Source organism: Elaeis guineensis, chromosome 6 (assembly GCF_000442705.2).
Source record: "Elaeis guineensis isolate ETL-2024a chromosome 6, EG11, whole genome shotgun sequence".
Lineage (NCBI taxonomy): Eukaryota > Viridiplantae > Streptophyta > Magnoliopsida > Arecales > Arecaceae > Elaeis > Elaeis guineensis.
Window position 1 is genome coordinate 110,700,039 of NC_025998.2, and position 18,195 is coordinate 110,718,233.

General features: G+C 33.9%; 1 protein-coding gene across 1 annotated transcript in view; it reads left to right on the top strand.

Moving 5' to 3' along the window:
* Nucleotides 1–18,195, top strand: part of LOC105046801 (probable cyclic nucleotide-gated ion channel 5) — a 69,709-nt gene that overhangs the window by 32,655 nt on the left and 18,859 nt on the right. The window contains 4 exon segments of the mRNA XM_029265061.2: nucleotides 8,398–8,971; nucleotides 12,266–12,478; nucleotides 16,511–16,702; nucleotides 16,704–16,816. Coding sequence (XP_029120894.2) covers nucleotides 8,398–8,971; nucleotides 12,266–12,478; nucleotides 16,511–16,702; nucleotides 16,704–16,816 — 1,092 coding nt within the window.

Genomic DNA, 18,195 nt, shown 5'->3' on the forward strand with positions numbered 1-18,195 from the left:
AATATTATCAGGACATAATTCATGTTAGATTCGATTCCTTTTCAAGATTCAATTTTATTTCAAAAATTTAATTCTTTCAAAATATCAAGTTCTCGTCAGCCATGAGCTATGACCACATTATTTTTATGATAGGGTCATAAGACCATGCATCATCTTATGGTGGGCTGTGTATTATCTTGCGAGAGGCTACGTGTCATCTTGTAGGGGGCTGTGCATCATCTTATAGCTTGCTGCATGTCATCTTGCAGCAAAATTATAATAACCGCATATCATCTTATAGTAAGCTACATGTCATCTTACAACATGCTGCGTATCATCTTGCAGCAAATCTTTAGAAAACTGTGGATCTGTTGGTGGTTTGTAGCGAATCTATTGGCGACATAAATCCTCAGGACTAGTTCATTGCCAATATATTAGTCCCTATTGGCGGGATCTTCTACATAGTCAGGTTGAAAGTTCAAGTCATCTTGAATCATGATTCTTTTATAAATCATGTTTCATAATCCAGTTCGACAAGAACACCCATAATTATATGGTATCAAAATCAATCAAGTATAATGCGTAACAAAATTAATACTTTCAATCATGTTTCATCATAACATTTCAAAATAAGATATTTTTAATAACAAAATATCATTCATCAAATTGATGCATCATTTCATAAATCATGTCAAGAAACTATTTTAGAATTTGCCGATAAATTTAGCAAAAGTAAAGCATTACTTCATATGCATTCCAACAATTCCACATAATTTTAGAAACTTCTTTTCAAAACCTTCGGTTCATAAATCATATCATAAGATCCCATTCTCGGACATTTACAACCTTACACAGGATTAATTCCAATATTAGAAAGAGTATGAGTAATTATAGAAAGATAAGGTTGACGGATAGTCGCATTCAACGGTTTTGATTGGTCCGGTCATCTAATTTCATCCAATCAAGATCTAATTAGGATATAGGTAGTTCAATAGAGATCGAGGTTGATCAAATCAGTATTGTCTGACAAGAGTTAAGATGAAGTTCGATACACCATCCGATAATCAGAGGTCAGTTCAATCACATATTTTCATCTAATTAAAATCATTAAAGATGCAAGGATTCAATAGAGATCAATAAAAATTGGATCTTATGATATTCAATGAAAATTCGGATGGTACAAGTGTGTTGTTCAATCGACAAAGTGATTCAGAGTCTGTCTACCGGATCAACTTAGATTCAAAATGATAGGGCTGGAAATTCTTAAGTTTATAAATCAAGTGGAGAGAGAAAGTTAGCAAAAAGAGAAATTAATGAGATATAACAGGATTGATCAGGCAACACTGTCCGATATTTTGATCGATCTGAGCAAGATAATTTTATCAAATTATGATTGAACTAGTGTACATAAAATTATGAAAAAATAAATCTAGTAGAATCTAGTCTGGCTAAGGTGGGTGTCAATATGTTGGTCAGCGACCACGAATCAGAACTCCTTCACTAAAATTAGTCAAACTCATCAAAATAAAGTTCTTCACTAGATCAATCTTGGAGAGATAAACTTTTAGAGAGAGACAATTCTAAAGAGAAATCCATGAAAAGAGCTAAACCATCTAGAGAGAAAATTTTAGAGAGAGAAAGTAGAGAGAGAAGGTGGAGAGAGAGATAATTCCAGGGAGAGAAAGAGAGGGGGAAGAGGGAAGAGAGAGGAAAGAGAAATTTTTTATGTTTCTCTCTTTCTTTTTTTTTCTTTTCCTTTCTTTTCATTTTCTTTTCTTCTTTTCCTTTTTTTTCCTTTTCCTTCTTCCTCATGTTTGGTGAAATAAGGGATACTTGAATCCTCTTCTCCCCCTGACTCCAAGAGAGTCTTCCCAAGAAAGATGGCCGGAGGTGCGGCCTACGGTGGTGCATCGAGGGTCCTCGATCCGAGGATCAACGGCAATGGATGGCATTGAAAATCAAGACAACATAGAGGGCATAGTTTTCTCAGCCTAAATCCGACGATAGCCAGCCAGAATCCATGATCTATAGTCTTGGAGAATAGGGAGAAGATCATTTAAAAGAATTAAGAGGGCCTTACCTCATTTTTCCGGTGAGGATTTGCCTATGATATCGGCAAACTCAATGAAAATCCCAAAAAAGAAAAGGAGGAAGTTGGACTTCTTTTCGACAATGAATGGTGATCGGAATTATGGGGTTCGAAGGGAGGCTTGGCCCCTTTTTAAAAAGGGCCAGGGAGGATTCCAAATCCTCCCTAGCTTCCAATTTCCATCGGCAGATCACAAGGAAGAAGACTCGGTTGGGAGTCCAATTCCTCCCACCCAGCATGTGTTGGCAATTTATTTTAATTTTTTTACATGCTTTAAAATTTCATGCAAACTAAATTCCTGAGCCATCTGGGCTGGGTTGATGGGCTAGGGTATTACATTCTTCCCCCTTAAAAAAGTTTCGTCTCCAAAATTTCCTATGGAAGATTTTCGAACCTTAAGATTTCACAATCATGGTCTCATTTCCAAATTCTTATATGTTCTACTTATTTTATTTTCTTTAATAGATCTCAGCATAAGAATAAGATTCAATACCATAATACTTGACTCTTCTTGTAGATGATCGAAATCGAATCCATCTCTTGTAAATGAAAAAAATCAATATCTTAATTCTAAATAAAAATTTTAAGTTTCTCTATCAAAACATCAACTGCTCTTAATTAATCGATCTATCATAAGATTAGATTGCAAATGACTCCAATTCATCTCTAGTAAAACCTTCTTTAATATCAAAAGATAACCTCAAACTTTTTCAATCAAGTAGAAGAATGATATTGATTGGAGTACCAGCTTTAGGTTTAGGAGGAAAGAGATCTACACCAAAACATTTCATATTCAAGATTGAGAACCACTGACCCACTAACTTTATATGTAAGATGCTGAAACTTAGCTCAACACAAGAGTGGAGGACATAGTACTATGAATCATCCGGTGATATCCAAATCAGTCGAGAATTGAAAATATTTTTTTTTCTTTGACAATGAAATCCTCTCATAAGGAAATAAAACAAATTAAGTCTTCTATTATTAAACTTTCTAAATTAAGAGACAATCATCTTATCTTTCAAAGGTTGGAAATTCAGAGTTCTAATCTCATCCTTGAACTTTTTGATATTTTAATTTTCAATGTAATTTGATCATTAAATCGTCTCATAAGGGAAAGGTCAATACCACAAATGTTGATAAGAATCAAAATCATTATTTCTCGAAATCAATATCTTAATTTCAAATAGGAATATCAATTTTTTTGTCAAAAATTTCAAATACTTATGATTTAAGCGATCTATCACAAGATCATGAACAAACTTTACTTTCAATAGATAAACATTCAAGGATAAAAATCTAAGATCAAAATCTAAGATCGATAAATAATCTCAAATTTTTTCTAACAAATAGAGAAGCATATGCTTTAAACCTAAGAGAAAAAAAATCTATCACTAAATATTCTAAATTCAAGATCAAGAATCGATGGTCCACTCATCCAAGACTCGGGATGCTAAAAATTTCCTTAGCATAATAGATGGGAGACATGCTTGTGAAATTACATAACAACATCCAAAATAATCCAGAATCAAAAGTATTATCCTTTCCACTATCAATGGATTTTCTTTACCAAGGAATATCAAATCATATCATTTATAAATTTCTAACTCAAAGAATCGATATTGCTAACTAGCTCAAAATAATCCAGATCACCATACTTCCACTGCACACTTTGATTTAAATATCAAAATTTCTTTGTATGCATCGAATGACTTTCCATCAAAACACTATTATGAAAATATCCAGAATTTAAATTTTAGATAAACTCAAGGAAAACTTTTAAATTCTTGTTAATAATATACATCGAACAGACCCATCCAAATTAACCCTTGAGTCAATGGACATATTCAAAACCATCATACAAGTTAGTTATTATCATTCAAACATAAATTAGTTCTTAATTCTCTTATAAATTCATCTAGAAGATTTCAAATCAAACTCTTGTAACTAAAAATAATTAAATGAATTTTCTCAATCGATCCAATCAAGTTCTAAGGCCTTAAATCAAACACATAAGTAAAATTGACTCACCTCTTCTAAAATTTCTTTTACTAAGATCTTTAACATCTATCAAAAACCTCCCATAATAATCATGCAAATTGTTTAAAATCCAATTCTCCATTCAATATTAGATTTTACTAGAGATCTCAATAACAATGACAAAAGAACTTTGGATCAATTCATAATCTCAAAATTTTTAAATTAAAATTTCACATTTATCTTATAATTCTCCAGTAGATATAACTAAAATCTTTTATCTTAATCCCAAGATGGCAAATCAAAAATTTTATTACCACGATGGTAGAGAATCTCTCTTCAACTTATATACATCATCTTTGACTTGCAGTTTCATATATACCATATAGTCTTCGAGAGATATCAATAAGATCTATAATTTGGATTTAAAGATGATAATCAAAATCATTAATGATTCTATCGAGATGAATACTTTATGATCTCTAAATAAAATTATTTTTTTTCCATCAGAAACAAACTTATTTGCTATATTCCCAAATATGCATTCCTTCTATTATACCATTTATATATATGATCCTTATACCAAGTTCAACTTCAAAAAATATTCTTATCAGATATCATAAAAGATTTTTTTCTTAGTCCAAACTTTAAACAACATTTTATGAATGACTTTTTATCTTGCCACTGAATCAAAAGCAATACCACAGTATTCTCCCACATCAAATTTTAGCTTACAATTCACTAGAATAACTAATGATTAAATTAATAATCATAATATATAATAAATTTTCATGATCAATCCTCTTGCAATTACGTTAGATCAAAATTCAACTAATCATATCATGATCCATAGATTGCTATATCACATATTAAACCCTATGAATCATTATTCTTAAGCGATCTTTTTATTCATAATCTCAAGGTTTAACCAAAAATCATGAAGATAACTTATACTGCAATCATTATAGATATATATCTTAATGTTTCTAGTATCTATTCACTTACACTCATTTTATATTTGATTTTATATATCATAATTTATCCACTTATGCTCTGATACCATATAAGTTGTCATGCCTCTGATCTGAGATTGCGAGCCAAGGGTCGCAATAACCCCTGCATATTTATAGAGAACTCTCCCTATGAGCATGCAAGGCATCTCATCATACTATTATAAAGCAACAGCAGAATAATTAGTCAATAAATTAAGTTTAAATTTAACAATCTAAATTTTAACTTTAATATCCCAATAAATTCAGTAATATTGAAAAATTTTTATATCAAATTCAATAAGATTTTCAATCCAAAATAAAAGCATCAAAGTTCTGCTTCTAATCACTCTCCCATATATATTTTTGTATCATCTTAATACTTAAAATCTAAAAATAATAAAATAAAAAATAATGAGCTAGATAGCCCAGTAAGCAATGATCATTTCAACTAGATTAAATCAGACAATAAAATAAATAAATTATTTATACAAAGTAAGCATATAAAATTTATCAATTCGGAGTTAAATTTCTATTATGCAGTATTATCAAAGCATAATTTATGTCAGATTCGACTCCTTTTCAAGATTCAAGTTTCTTTTAAGAATTTAATTCTTTCAAAATATCAAGTTCTCATCAACCATGAGATAGGACATTATTATCCCTGTGGTAGGATTATAATGCCGTATATCATCTTATGGTGGGCCGCGTATCATCTTGTGGTGGGCTACGTATCATCTTGTAGCTTGTTGCTTATCATCTTACAGTAAAATCATAACAACCGCATATTATCTTGAGGTAAGCTGCATGTCGTCTTACAGCATGCTATGTATCATCATATAGCAAGTCTTTAGGAAATCACGGATCTACTGGCAGTTTGTCACAGATCTACTAGTAACATAAATCCTTAGGACTAGTCCATTGCCAATGTATTAGCCCCTATTGGTGGGGTCCTTCATATAGTTAGGTTGAGAGTTCAAGTCATCTTGAATCAAGATTCTTTTCATAAATCATGTTTCATAATCTAATTCGACAAGAATACACATAATCATGTGGTATCGAAATCAATTAAGTATAATGCATAACAAAATCAATACTTTCAATCATACTTCATTATAATATTTCAAAATAAGATATTTTTAATAATAAAATATCATTCATCAAATTTGTGCATCATTTCATAAATTATGTCTAAAAAATATTTTAGAATTTGCCGATAAATCTAGAAAAAATGAAGCATTATTTACCTCATATACATTCCAACAATTTCATATAATTCTAGAAATTTCTTTTCAAAATCTTCGGTTCATAAATCATTTCATAGTATCCCATTATCAGACATCTACAACCCTATACAGGATCAATTCCAATATTAGAAAGAGTATGAGTAATTATAGAGAGACAAGATTGATGAATAGTTACATTCGATGGTTTGGATTGGTTCAATCATCTAATTTCATCCGATCGAGATCTAATTAGGATATAGATGGTTTAACAGAGATCAAGGATGATCAAATCAATATTATTTGATAAGATCACAAGAGTCAAGATGAAGGTCAGTACACAATCCGATAATTAAAGATCAGTTTGATCAAATATTTTCATCTAATCAAAATCATCAAATATGCAAGGATTCAATAGAGATCAATAAAATTCGGATCTTATGATATTCAATGAAAACTCGGATGGTACAGATATGTTGTTCAATCAACAAAGTGGTTCAGAGTCTGGCTCCCGGATCAACTTAGATTCAAAATGATAGGGTTGGGAATCCTTAATTGAGTTCATGAATCAAGTGAAGAGAGAGTCAAAAAAAAAAAATTAACAAGATACAATAGGATTGATCAGACATCACTGTCTGGTATCTCGATCGGTCGGAGTAAGATAATTTCATCAAATCATAATTGAACTAGTGTACATATGGTTCAATGAAAATTATGAAAAAACAAAGCTAGTGGAATCTAGTATGGCTAAGTGGGTGTCAGCATGCTAGTCAGCAACTACGGGTCAGAATCCCTTCACCAAAATCAATCAAACTCATTGAAATAAAGTTCTTTACTAGATCAATCTTAGAGAGATAAACTTTTAGAGAGAGACACAATTCTAGAGAGAAATCCATGGAAAAAGCCAAACAGTCTAGAGTTTAGAGAGAGAAAGTAAAGAGAGAAAGTGGAGAGAGAGATAATTTCAGGGAGAGAAAGAGAGAGAAGAGGGAAGAGAGAGAGGAGGGAGAATTTTTTTTCTTTTTCTTTCTTTTTATTTTTTTTTCCTTTCTTTTTATTTTTGTTTTCTTCTTTTCTTTTTTTTCTTTCCTTCTTCCTCACATTTGGCGAAGTAGGGGATTCTTGAATCCCTTTCTCCCCCTAACTCTAAGGGAGTCTTGCCAAGAAAATGGCTGGAGGTGCAGCCTATGGTGGCACAACCGAGGGTCATCGATCCAGCGATCAATGGTGATGGATGGTGTTGGAAATCTAGGCAACACTGAGGGAATAACAGGTTAATAGTTTTCTCGGCCTAAATCCGACGATAGCCAGCCAAAATCTGTGATCTACGGTCATGGAGGATAGGAAGAAGATCATTCAAAAGAATCAAGAGGGCCTTACCTCATTTTTCTAGCGAGAATTAGCCTGCGATTCGAGCGAACTCAATAAAAATCCCAAGAAAGAAAGGGAGGAAGTTGGGCTTCTTTCCAGCAATGAACAATGATCGGAATTGTGGGGTTTGAAGGGAGGCTTGGCCCCTTTTTAAAAGGGAGTAGAGGACTGGGGGAGGAGTCCGAGTCCTCCCTGGCTTCCGATTTTCGTTAGGAGATCGTGAGGAAGAGGACTCCGTTGGGAGTCCAATTCCTCACAACCAGCACGTGCTATGCACGTGCTAGCTAATTTTTTTTTAAATTTTTTTGCATGCTTTAAGATTCATGCAAACTAAATTCTTGAGCCACCTGGGCTGGGTTGATGGGCTAGGGTATTACACTTATACTCTAAGGTTTCCCCTAGAGGAGAGAGTTGAAGACAGATGAGTCATATTAAGTGGTGGAGGAAAATAAACATGGAACACATACACACACACACATAGAGAGAGAGGGAAAGAGAGAGAGAGAGGGAAAGAGAGAGAGAGAGAGAGATTATGTTAGTTATTCGCATTTTATTATTCCAATGGGCAAAATTGCAATATCTTTGTGTTTATGCTATAAATGTTGGTAATCTTGCAGAAAACTTTCAATGTTTACTGACTGTTGATTGAACTTTTCTTTCAGTCAATGTAATCAAAATAATCTGTTATTGAAGATGCAAGTCGCTCCTTTTCTTCTACCTTAGTGAACTGACATTTAAATCTGGTGTGTGTTGTGTGTTTGTGTTGTAGGCTGGAGTCAAGTCCTAGGGTATCTTTTGCTTCTGATACAGGAAGAATGAACAAGTGTGGTTTCGCTGTTGAAGGATATTGTCCTGGACCAAACAACCCATCAAAATCCTTCAAGAGAGGAATGAGAAGGGGATCTGAACGACTTAAATCAATTGGTCAATCTCTTGGATTTGGTGTTTCTAAGGCAGTTTTTCCAGAAGATCTTAGAGTTTATGAGAAAAAGATATATGATCCTCAAGATAAATTTCTTCTAAGAATGAACAGGCTTTTTGTCATATCATGTATTCTTGCTGTAGCAGTGGATCCATTGTTCTTTTATCTTCCTATAGTTGATCAAGAAAAGAATTGCATTGGAATAGATAGAAAGTTAGCAATCACAACAACCACAGTGCGGACACTTGTTGATGCTTTCTACCTTCTTCGTATGTTTCTTCAATTTCGTACTGCTTATATTGCTCCATCATCTCGGGTTTTTGGTAGAGGTGAGCTTGTGATTGACCCTGGACAGATAGCTCAGCGATACTTGAGACGCTACTTCACCATTGACTTTCTGTCTGTGCTACCAATTCCGCAGGTTTGAAGAACTGGCATATCTGTAGTTTTGGGTATTTCAATCATTCATATAATTTATACAAGTCCTTGTTCATTTTTTCTGGTGCCCAAACTTTGTCTGCGGTTGTTTGGCTTTTAGAGTTGTTCATCCTAGATTCTGATGAAATATGGCATTTGATATCTTATATGCATTGTTTATGATCACCGTTACTTATCCAGAAGATATCTTACAACCTTAATAACTATTCTTTGGAAAAATTTGAAAGTTCCAGTATTGACCACCATTGTGGGCCATCCATGATCAGATGTCCTATCAGATTTCATATATGACCAACCGTACGTTATCAGTAAACAAACTTACTAACTTCTTATCCTAATAAAATTCTGTATTTTTTCGTGGGCCTTTTTTTTGGGGACAAATTGTGAGCTCTGCCTTAAAAGACAAGCCTAGTCCCTTGACTCATTACTTGGAAAATAATCCAGTAATTAATAATTTGTGAATTGCCAACAGGACTTCAGCATGCTGGTTGGCGCCCCTCTCAGTGCATGTGCTGTGGAGAGGTTCTCGGTTCAAACCTGAAAGGTGGCATTTTTGCCATTTCAGAAAAGAAATTAATCATCTCACACTGGCTTTGCAGATTGGAAAAATTCAGTGCTTTTTAGCTTTTTTGTATAGAATTTCTTTTATTTATTTTTTCTTTGACAATGTTTCTAAGTTCCCTTTATCTTTGCTGACTAAGAATATTAGCATTACACTGAATAATTAGAATGGGGACTTTCTTGATTCTTTCATCACATGGCATTACTTTGGCCACCTAAGAATTGCCATTTTCTGTACATAGGGACTTTTGGTAAGCAATATTTAGATCTAACAAAATTTCTGGTTCCCTTGGGATGAATGCATTGTTAAGAATCTATTACAAAAGTATCATGAACAAAAACTTTGCAGCTGATAAAGAATTAATCACAATTTACGGTATCAATATACAGGGATTATAAATAATATCTCATGACTCCTAACAGTTTCGGCTAAGAAGATATATTTATATGAGAAGAAAAGGTCCTGACTTTCCTTTTACTAATAATAATACTTGTAGTTGGCATGATTTTTGGTATAAGGTTCCTTGATTCCATTGCAGCCTAATGAAAAAATCCCTAATATTTTTAGGAAATTAGAGAACCTGTTATCCTGTCTTAACATTTGTACTAGATATTTTCCAATACAGGAAGTTTAGAGTTCGCATGAGCTTACACTATACCTGACATAGGACCCATCTCAGCCTGTAAACTAGGTTTCTATGTTTCAAACACCAATCTATTGCCAAAAGTTGCCTCAACAAGGAATTTTTCATCAAATCTTACCTGTTTGAAGCCGCTTTAAAGATCTACTTGTTCTTTTGATTAGGGGAAGCCTTCTTGACATAGAATTATGCTCCATAACCAACCTACTTTGGAAGGGCTTGGATGATGAAGTGACCGGTCATATTTGATGTTTAAAGCATCTGTGATTGTTTGTGACAATGCTTGACATGGTAAACATAGAAACATCCTTATGGATGAATTTGTTTGTCAAAAGGAAAAAAAATCTATATCATGCTAAGTTAAGGATGTGCATATGTGTCATAAACATCCAGGCTTCCTTAAAATAAACATCACGTTCTCCAATACGTTATAATGCAATAGTGGATTAGAGGTAGCAAAAAAGCATAACAAGGCATTAATTCTCTTAGAATTGATTGATACGATTTGGGATTGTTTCATATTAAACCATGATTCTTCATTTCAAAGAATCTAAATTAATTCTACAAGGTTTGATGCTCATGTGGGTGTTAGTATGTTTCTGACATAGATTACATTCTTGATGTGGTACATATATGTATTTTAGGATTATTTTCATGTGTCAAAATATAGATATAAATTCTTTTATCCTTCTGGTTAAAATCTCCAACTGCATATTAACGTTATTGTTATTGATGAGGTGGTTGTTGGAGATGCAGTTTACTTCATAAGTTTGGCTGTATATGTTCTTTTATATGTTTATCATAATCACCAACCAAAATTGATCTTTGCTTAGTTGTCCCATCTGTGTCATTCTTTTGTTTTCATTTTTTGAATTCCAGTACTTTTCTTTCTGACTGCAACTTCTTTATAGTTTTAGGTCATTTGTCATACAGTTTTCTGCATTTGAAATCTTGCATGTGGACCTGTAGTCAGGCCAAATAACCTACCAGACCTACTCTACAGTCTATAATTTGCTGAGCCATAAGGTTTCTACTTCAATGTGGTTTGGATATTTTCCACTTGATGAAGCCTAGACAGCTAGTTGTTTGGGACTAAAAGCTATCAATTGCATCCATCTCCAACTTAGGCATCAGCCTTTCGGTTATGAGTACATAAAACTTGAATCAATCGACTTTGAATGAGAAAGATGCTATGATGTTGTATCACCATTGTACAAATTCTATTTTGACAAAGTTTTCTGCTCTGTTCATTTTTCCCTTTTTTTACCTATTATGCGAAGGAAATGCTTAACCATTCATTGCAATCTATCCAATTGACTACCAAATAATTACTATTTTATTTCTATATGTATACTGATGTAGACTGAGTGCCGGTGAGGTACCTAAAAAATGAATGAATAGGAATAACTTCTAATGTTGTACTATTGTGTGGTTGGAATGATCTATGTTGGTTGCTATCTGTATATTGTTGGTTTCCTTTGTTTATCCTTATTTAATAGATTGAGAAACTACTTGTTGTGACTATCCACTAAGTTTCAGGAAATTGAACAACCTTGTGAAAATTCCCGTGACTATTTTATGGATAACATATGCACATAACAAATCAACCAGTCATTAATATTCAAACCATTAGGTTGTACTTTAAAATGTAAGGTTGCTGATGCAACTCCCATGATGTAATCAACTCCCATTATTAGCCTACTGAAAAACAACAAAATGCCCCATGTGCAGTTGCCTGCCATTTCAAAAGCATGAGGGTAATACACATGCATTAAATGCATGAAAACCAGTGTGCATCATGCACAAGAATTGGATTTAAGTGCTTTTATGAAGATCAGTGTATGTTTTGTGTTTTTATTGATTAGGTGGTCTCATTCATTTTTGGGTCACAGCAGAAATCCTATGCTCATATTAGAGTAACTAGCCCTATACTGTATAGGTTTTGACTGATGCTGAAGCTTTTAAAATGCTCACAGCCTCACACACTTTGATTAATTGAACTTTTAACATGGATGTATGTTGTTTTTGTTTTTATATTTTTTCTAGGCTGACATTATTTCTATGATCTTGTGCAGATTATAGTCTGGAAATTCCTCAATACTTTAACTGGTATAGATGTAAGGACTACAAAAGATGCATTGCTTTTTATTGTCATGCTTCAACTTATTCCGAGATTCTTCCGGATTTTCCCATTAACATCAGAGTTAAAAAGGACAGCTGGCGTCTTTGCTGAAACTGCTTGGGCTGGCGCTGCATACTATCTGCTGTGGTATATGCTTGCCAGTCATGTAAGTACGTATTAGATTGGGTGACTTTATGATTCATGAAAAACTCCTTTTTGTTGTGTGTGGAGGTTCAATTTAAAATATTTTTTGGAGGCAATGAAGTTCAATGTAAAATAACCAAACAGAACCTCTTCTGATCATATTATGGAACAATAGATAAAACACGGCCATGAATTTTTCTTCTTGATATTATAGGTCTTATTTTTTATTTTCTTTTTGATGGACATATATGTGCCTCGGAATTTAGTGCAGTTCGCCCTTTTTGAGTATGTAGAAGCCATGGAAGTGGCCCTTAATTGCATGCACTTAAATTGTGTAATCAACAAGTTGCATATTCTACATACCAATAACCTTCCACCATCTATAGCAAGCTATTCTTTCGCCAGGAGATGCCTTTACCATGAAGTTGGCATCAATATACAGGGTTGACATTAGATTTGGACATAGCATAGAAAACTTCTCAATATATGATGGTTCTTATCTGCAAGCCAATGCTGAATGAATGGCAGGTCTTGCTTGCGTAAACTGAAGCATTCCCTTTCCAATTATATTGCAAGATGAACAATAACAGGATCATTTGAATTTTACATAATCAATGTCATTAAGAAAAACTATATCAAGATCCACCAAATGAATCAAAGCAGCCACAATTTAATTACATATGTGAAGTAGAAAAATTATTGTTCTTAGGGTCCATAATAAGATAGGGCTATTGAAAGTAGCCACAAATTAATTATAGTGAATTTTCATGATCAATCAACACTTCCAATAGCCATATCTTATTATGGACCCTGAGAACAAGGTATTGCTAGAAGGAACTAAAACATCACAAGTTATGGCTCTTCAAAGTTCAGGTTGCCATCGATCACAAAAGACCATAAATTAGGCATCATCCTTGGAATAAGCTTCTACATAACAGCATTAATGGTAAGCATAATCGCATACCTAAGAATTCCTAAGTGGTCTCAAAATAGTAAGAAAATTCAGATCAAGTCAAAGGAATTCGATGCTACAACAGTTGCCTTTGCTTTACTCATAGAAATAGAATATGATCATTCTTAATATTGGCCATTAGGTTGATTGAATGGCAAAAACTCAGTGGGGGGCATGGTCGAACATATTATTGTCACATAGAATAGGCAAGCTCAAGCAATGGATCTAACCTATTCCCTAGGTGATCAGTGAAGTACTAGGGCAATTGTGTGTAGTTTTTCAATATGTTTCAATAAATTATCATTTTAACATGCCTAAGGTCACAAATGATCAACATGAACAACCAAAAAACTTACAAGACATATTCAAAGGTATCATAGAAGTAATAAAACATATCATTGTTATCCTAGCTTAAAAGGTAGTGTAAGCATGAGTCTCGTTTTGGGCAAAAGATTTGTCACTTTCTTAGCACTCAAAGCTTCCCCCCCTCCCTGTTCATGATACAATTCAATATTTCATGATCTCCAATCTGATGTTTATCTCATATTGGTAATTTCGTGTTATCATAAACATGCACACATGTATATGCACATGTATTTTTGTGTATGTATATATGTAGGGTGCAGTTATAACCCCCATAATTAAAATCTAAACATTTGGATGTGATCTACAAGGATGAAATGCCCACAAACAAAACTTCGTATGATATGGATAACCTTTGTGTATCTATCAAGTTACCACAAAAATTAAACACCATAATTTGCCCATTGGAACTATTTATTGGGACCCACTTGTTGCATAGGCAGGGGGATCTCCAAATTATGATTTTTTTGTTTGCATGTATTTTAAATGATGTAAATCACATCCAACAATATAGATTTTCATTTTACAACCAGCATCATCTAATTTGATAGTGGGTGCAAAGTCCTCTCTTTTACACCCATAGACACACATATGCATGTATGTCCATATATAATTACATAATGATATACATGCACTCATACATGTGTACATGCTAACGTAGGTGACCTTCCAGACAGATGTCACCTAGGCATCTAAAGGCCCACCGACCACCCAAGCAGTGACCCATAACAACCATGGTTCTACATATCCTTACATATATTTGAACTCCATGAGAATTTTCTTTTCTAATGCAATTGATGATGAATGCATGTTAATGTAGGATAAGCTTTAGGCTGATCTAGTGGGGTTTAAGATAGAGCTCACCTATAGGTTGTGGGAAACCTGATGCAGATCCCATGACATTAGGGCTGCAAATAAAATATATGCATGCAGAAATAAAACTTGAACTCAAGGTATGCCATATCTTATTGAACTGGGCATATGGAGCATATCATGCCATACCAGTTCGGTACCAGTACATGGCATGGGGGATGTATCGACATTCAGCATGTTGAACCAGCCTTGTACTAGGCATACTGACATGGTAACTGGGTGGAACCAGGTACGAGGCCCGCTACTGACACAGCATACCTTATTTGAACTTGATTAGATCTGAATATTCTAATTTTTTTATGCCGGTCAAAACAGTGAGAAAGATAGCAGAAGGAAGGGAAAAGAGAAGCAAATGGAGTTGGATAGAGGATGAGATGGAATGTAGAGACAAGAGAGACAAGAGTTAAGGAAAATTCTCCAAAAACAAGCTAATTCAATTCAAGAAATTTCATAAGTCCTAGAAAATTCGTCATTCTCTATGGACCTATATTATGGACACTTAAACAACCTTAAAACAATGTTTACTTAAAATGAGAGGATTCTCAACTCATCTATGATGGACCCTAGACCTCTAACATACACAATTAATACATAATATAGGATGCTGAATCAATCAAAGACTCCATTATCTCAAAAATTTAAAAAAAATCCAAAAATAGTAGCATTTGTATTTCTATGTGACCCTGCATTGAAAGTCATGGAAATCACTTTAGAATGCTAAAAAAATGACTACAAAAGCTTTGCCACCTCAACCTAGATCTAAAGTCGGATATGTAGATTATAGTCCTATTTAATGTAGGGCTTAAAAACTCATTAGAAAAATAACCTTGAAAATTAGTGTCAAAAATTGCTAGAAATGAGATAAAAAGCCAAAAATCTGAAGTTAAGATCTAACTTTCTGCAAATTAAGTTTTCAAAATCTAATTAAATACAATTTTAGTTCATCTCTAATTTTTGGTTAGAATTAGAATGTGGAATTGCATTCTTGCTACAAAAATTATGTGGAGATGGAGATGAGCCTGACAAATATGGAACTATGTTTCAATATGTGCCTGGAACCAGATTCCTGTATTGCCATCATTTAGTGCAAAGGTCTTAGTTTTGGTTCCAAGTGAACTAGCAAGTAATTTTCTGAATGGAAGGAAAGAAAAATGAACTAGAGTTTATACCAGGCATTTGGAATTTCTGTTTAAACTGTAGGTATGTTGCTGATTTTGATCAAATATTGGGGGATAATAGAGGTGAAGAGGTGAGGATTTAGGCATTGAGTGGATGAGATTAACTCTTCAAAGTTTAGGGTTTCAGGTTAACCATGATGGAAGGTTTAGGTTTTAACTACTAAGGATACAAAAGAAGATTTGACATAGATATCAGGAAAAATAGCAAGAAAAAAAAAGTGCTAAAAAATAGGTATTAACTGGTGGAGAAATAATAATTAAATTATTTCTATTACTTGCACACATGAGGAATATATGCCACTCTTTATTAGGAACACAAAAATGAGTCGTAAAGATTGGCTTTAAGTTTTTTTTAATTATTTTTCCTTTTGTTTATGTTTTAATTACTTGTCAAAAGAGAATTCATCATATTGGCTCATAAAAAAACAAAAAAAAAAAGGGAAAAAAAATGAAGAATTCATCATCTCTGAGTATGTGCATGTGCTTCCATATGCCCATACACACATGCAACTGCCCTTGGAGACAGCAGACTACAATCAAGGGTTTTCTTCTCTAACTGCTGATTGACTCATAATATAAATGCTGTTCAGTATTGTTATCCACTAATATGCCAAGATATATTATTGATACTTCAACTATTATAATTACTATCATCATCATTATTGTGTAAGTTGTGTTGTATTTACAGATAGTTGGTGCTTTCTGGTACTACTTAGCTGTGGAACGTGAAAGCAATTGCTGGCATTTAGCTTGTAGGAGTGTTAAATGGTGTGATCCATCTTACTTGTATTGTGGAAGTGAGGATTTGGAATTGTTTGCCAGATGGAACAATATTAGTCGGGAAGTGACTGGCAAGCAGTGTTCACTGGATGATGATAATTTGCTGTTTTAATTTTGGAATTTATAAGCAGTCGTTGACATCTGGAGTTGTTTCATCACATAAATTCTTTCCAAAGCTTTGTTATTGCTTATGGTGGGGTCTGCGAAACCTGAGGTAAGATCCCTTTTTTGGTATTACTGTCTAAGAATATGAGTTGCATTTCATAGCTGCAGTTTTAGTTGAGCCTGTAGTTTTGTTTACTCTATGGGATGGATTATTAGCATATGGAGTCAAGCATGCAAGTTTTCTTCACTTTTTGAGACGTAAAATCAATTAACTGTTATATGATGATAAATATCCAGAAGTGATACTCTCTTTGGACTCTGTATGTTATACTGTCAAATTTTTTAAGGCTCTTTAGCCACCTTCATGCCAGTGACTGCATAAAAGGAAGCATGTTCAACATAGGTCTACTTATATATGATAATGAGCCCATGCCAGTAAGCCTCATTATCACTTCCCTTTTCGCTCTTAATATATTTTAGATATCATATACTAAACGAGTTCAGCTCCCCTGCAATCACTTCCCCAGGCAGTTATCATTTTGGCAACTTGTTAGCTTGGCTCAACGAAGCATCATTAGATTGGAACTCGAAAGCACTCCCAATTTTGATAATGTCTCAGATTTGGACTCAAATCAGCCTACAAGATAGTGAAGCTGTTTATTTGGCAAGGATGGTTGAAGGATCTTATGTACACAGGCATATGGGTCTATTTGCAATTATCTTCCAATTTTTGAGATTCTAGTGCTGATTCCTGTCTATCAAGTGATATTTGATCTAATGTTGGTTTTGGAACCATATGACTGGATTAAACCATTGTAGCATTGTTATCGGCCAAATAACAATTTTGACCCCATTTTATCATTCAGTGACCTTGTGGGTTCATCACTATGGCCATCTCAACAAAGATAGGGGTGCAAGGAACTGACTGGATGTTAAGCATAATATATATTGTTGACTACCCTATCAGCTGAGGCTTTTGGGGGAAGTTATTTAACATATTACCAGATCTCAGCTTTGCGGGAAGTTATTTATTTAATTATCCCCAGTTATCTATTATTCTGATTCTGATCTGTCTTGACTTAGTTATCCTTCCACATGTATTGTTTAGGGTGCACATGATGGGGGGTTATACATTGTTGACCCTTACCAACTTATCTTTTGGGGTCTATTAGTTAGTTAAAACTTGGTGCTTCTAGGTGCTTCATTTTATCTATCCATCTTTGCTTTCGCCATCTCCATCTATTCAGCCTATATTCCCTTTTACAAACATCATTAGTTAGTAATTATCTTTACCCTTCCTCTTCCACTTTGTAACCCCTTTAAGCAGCAGATGTTTCTGAAGTTTTGTGGATATTTTTTGCACCATTATAACTTCTGAGGTTATTTCATGATGGTTCATAATGCATAGTACAACATCTTGAGTCGTTGCATGGTGTTAGACCTTAGTTCTGTGATGGCCCGGTCCGGCCCATCATTTAGTCGGCCTAG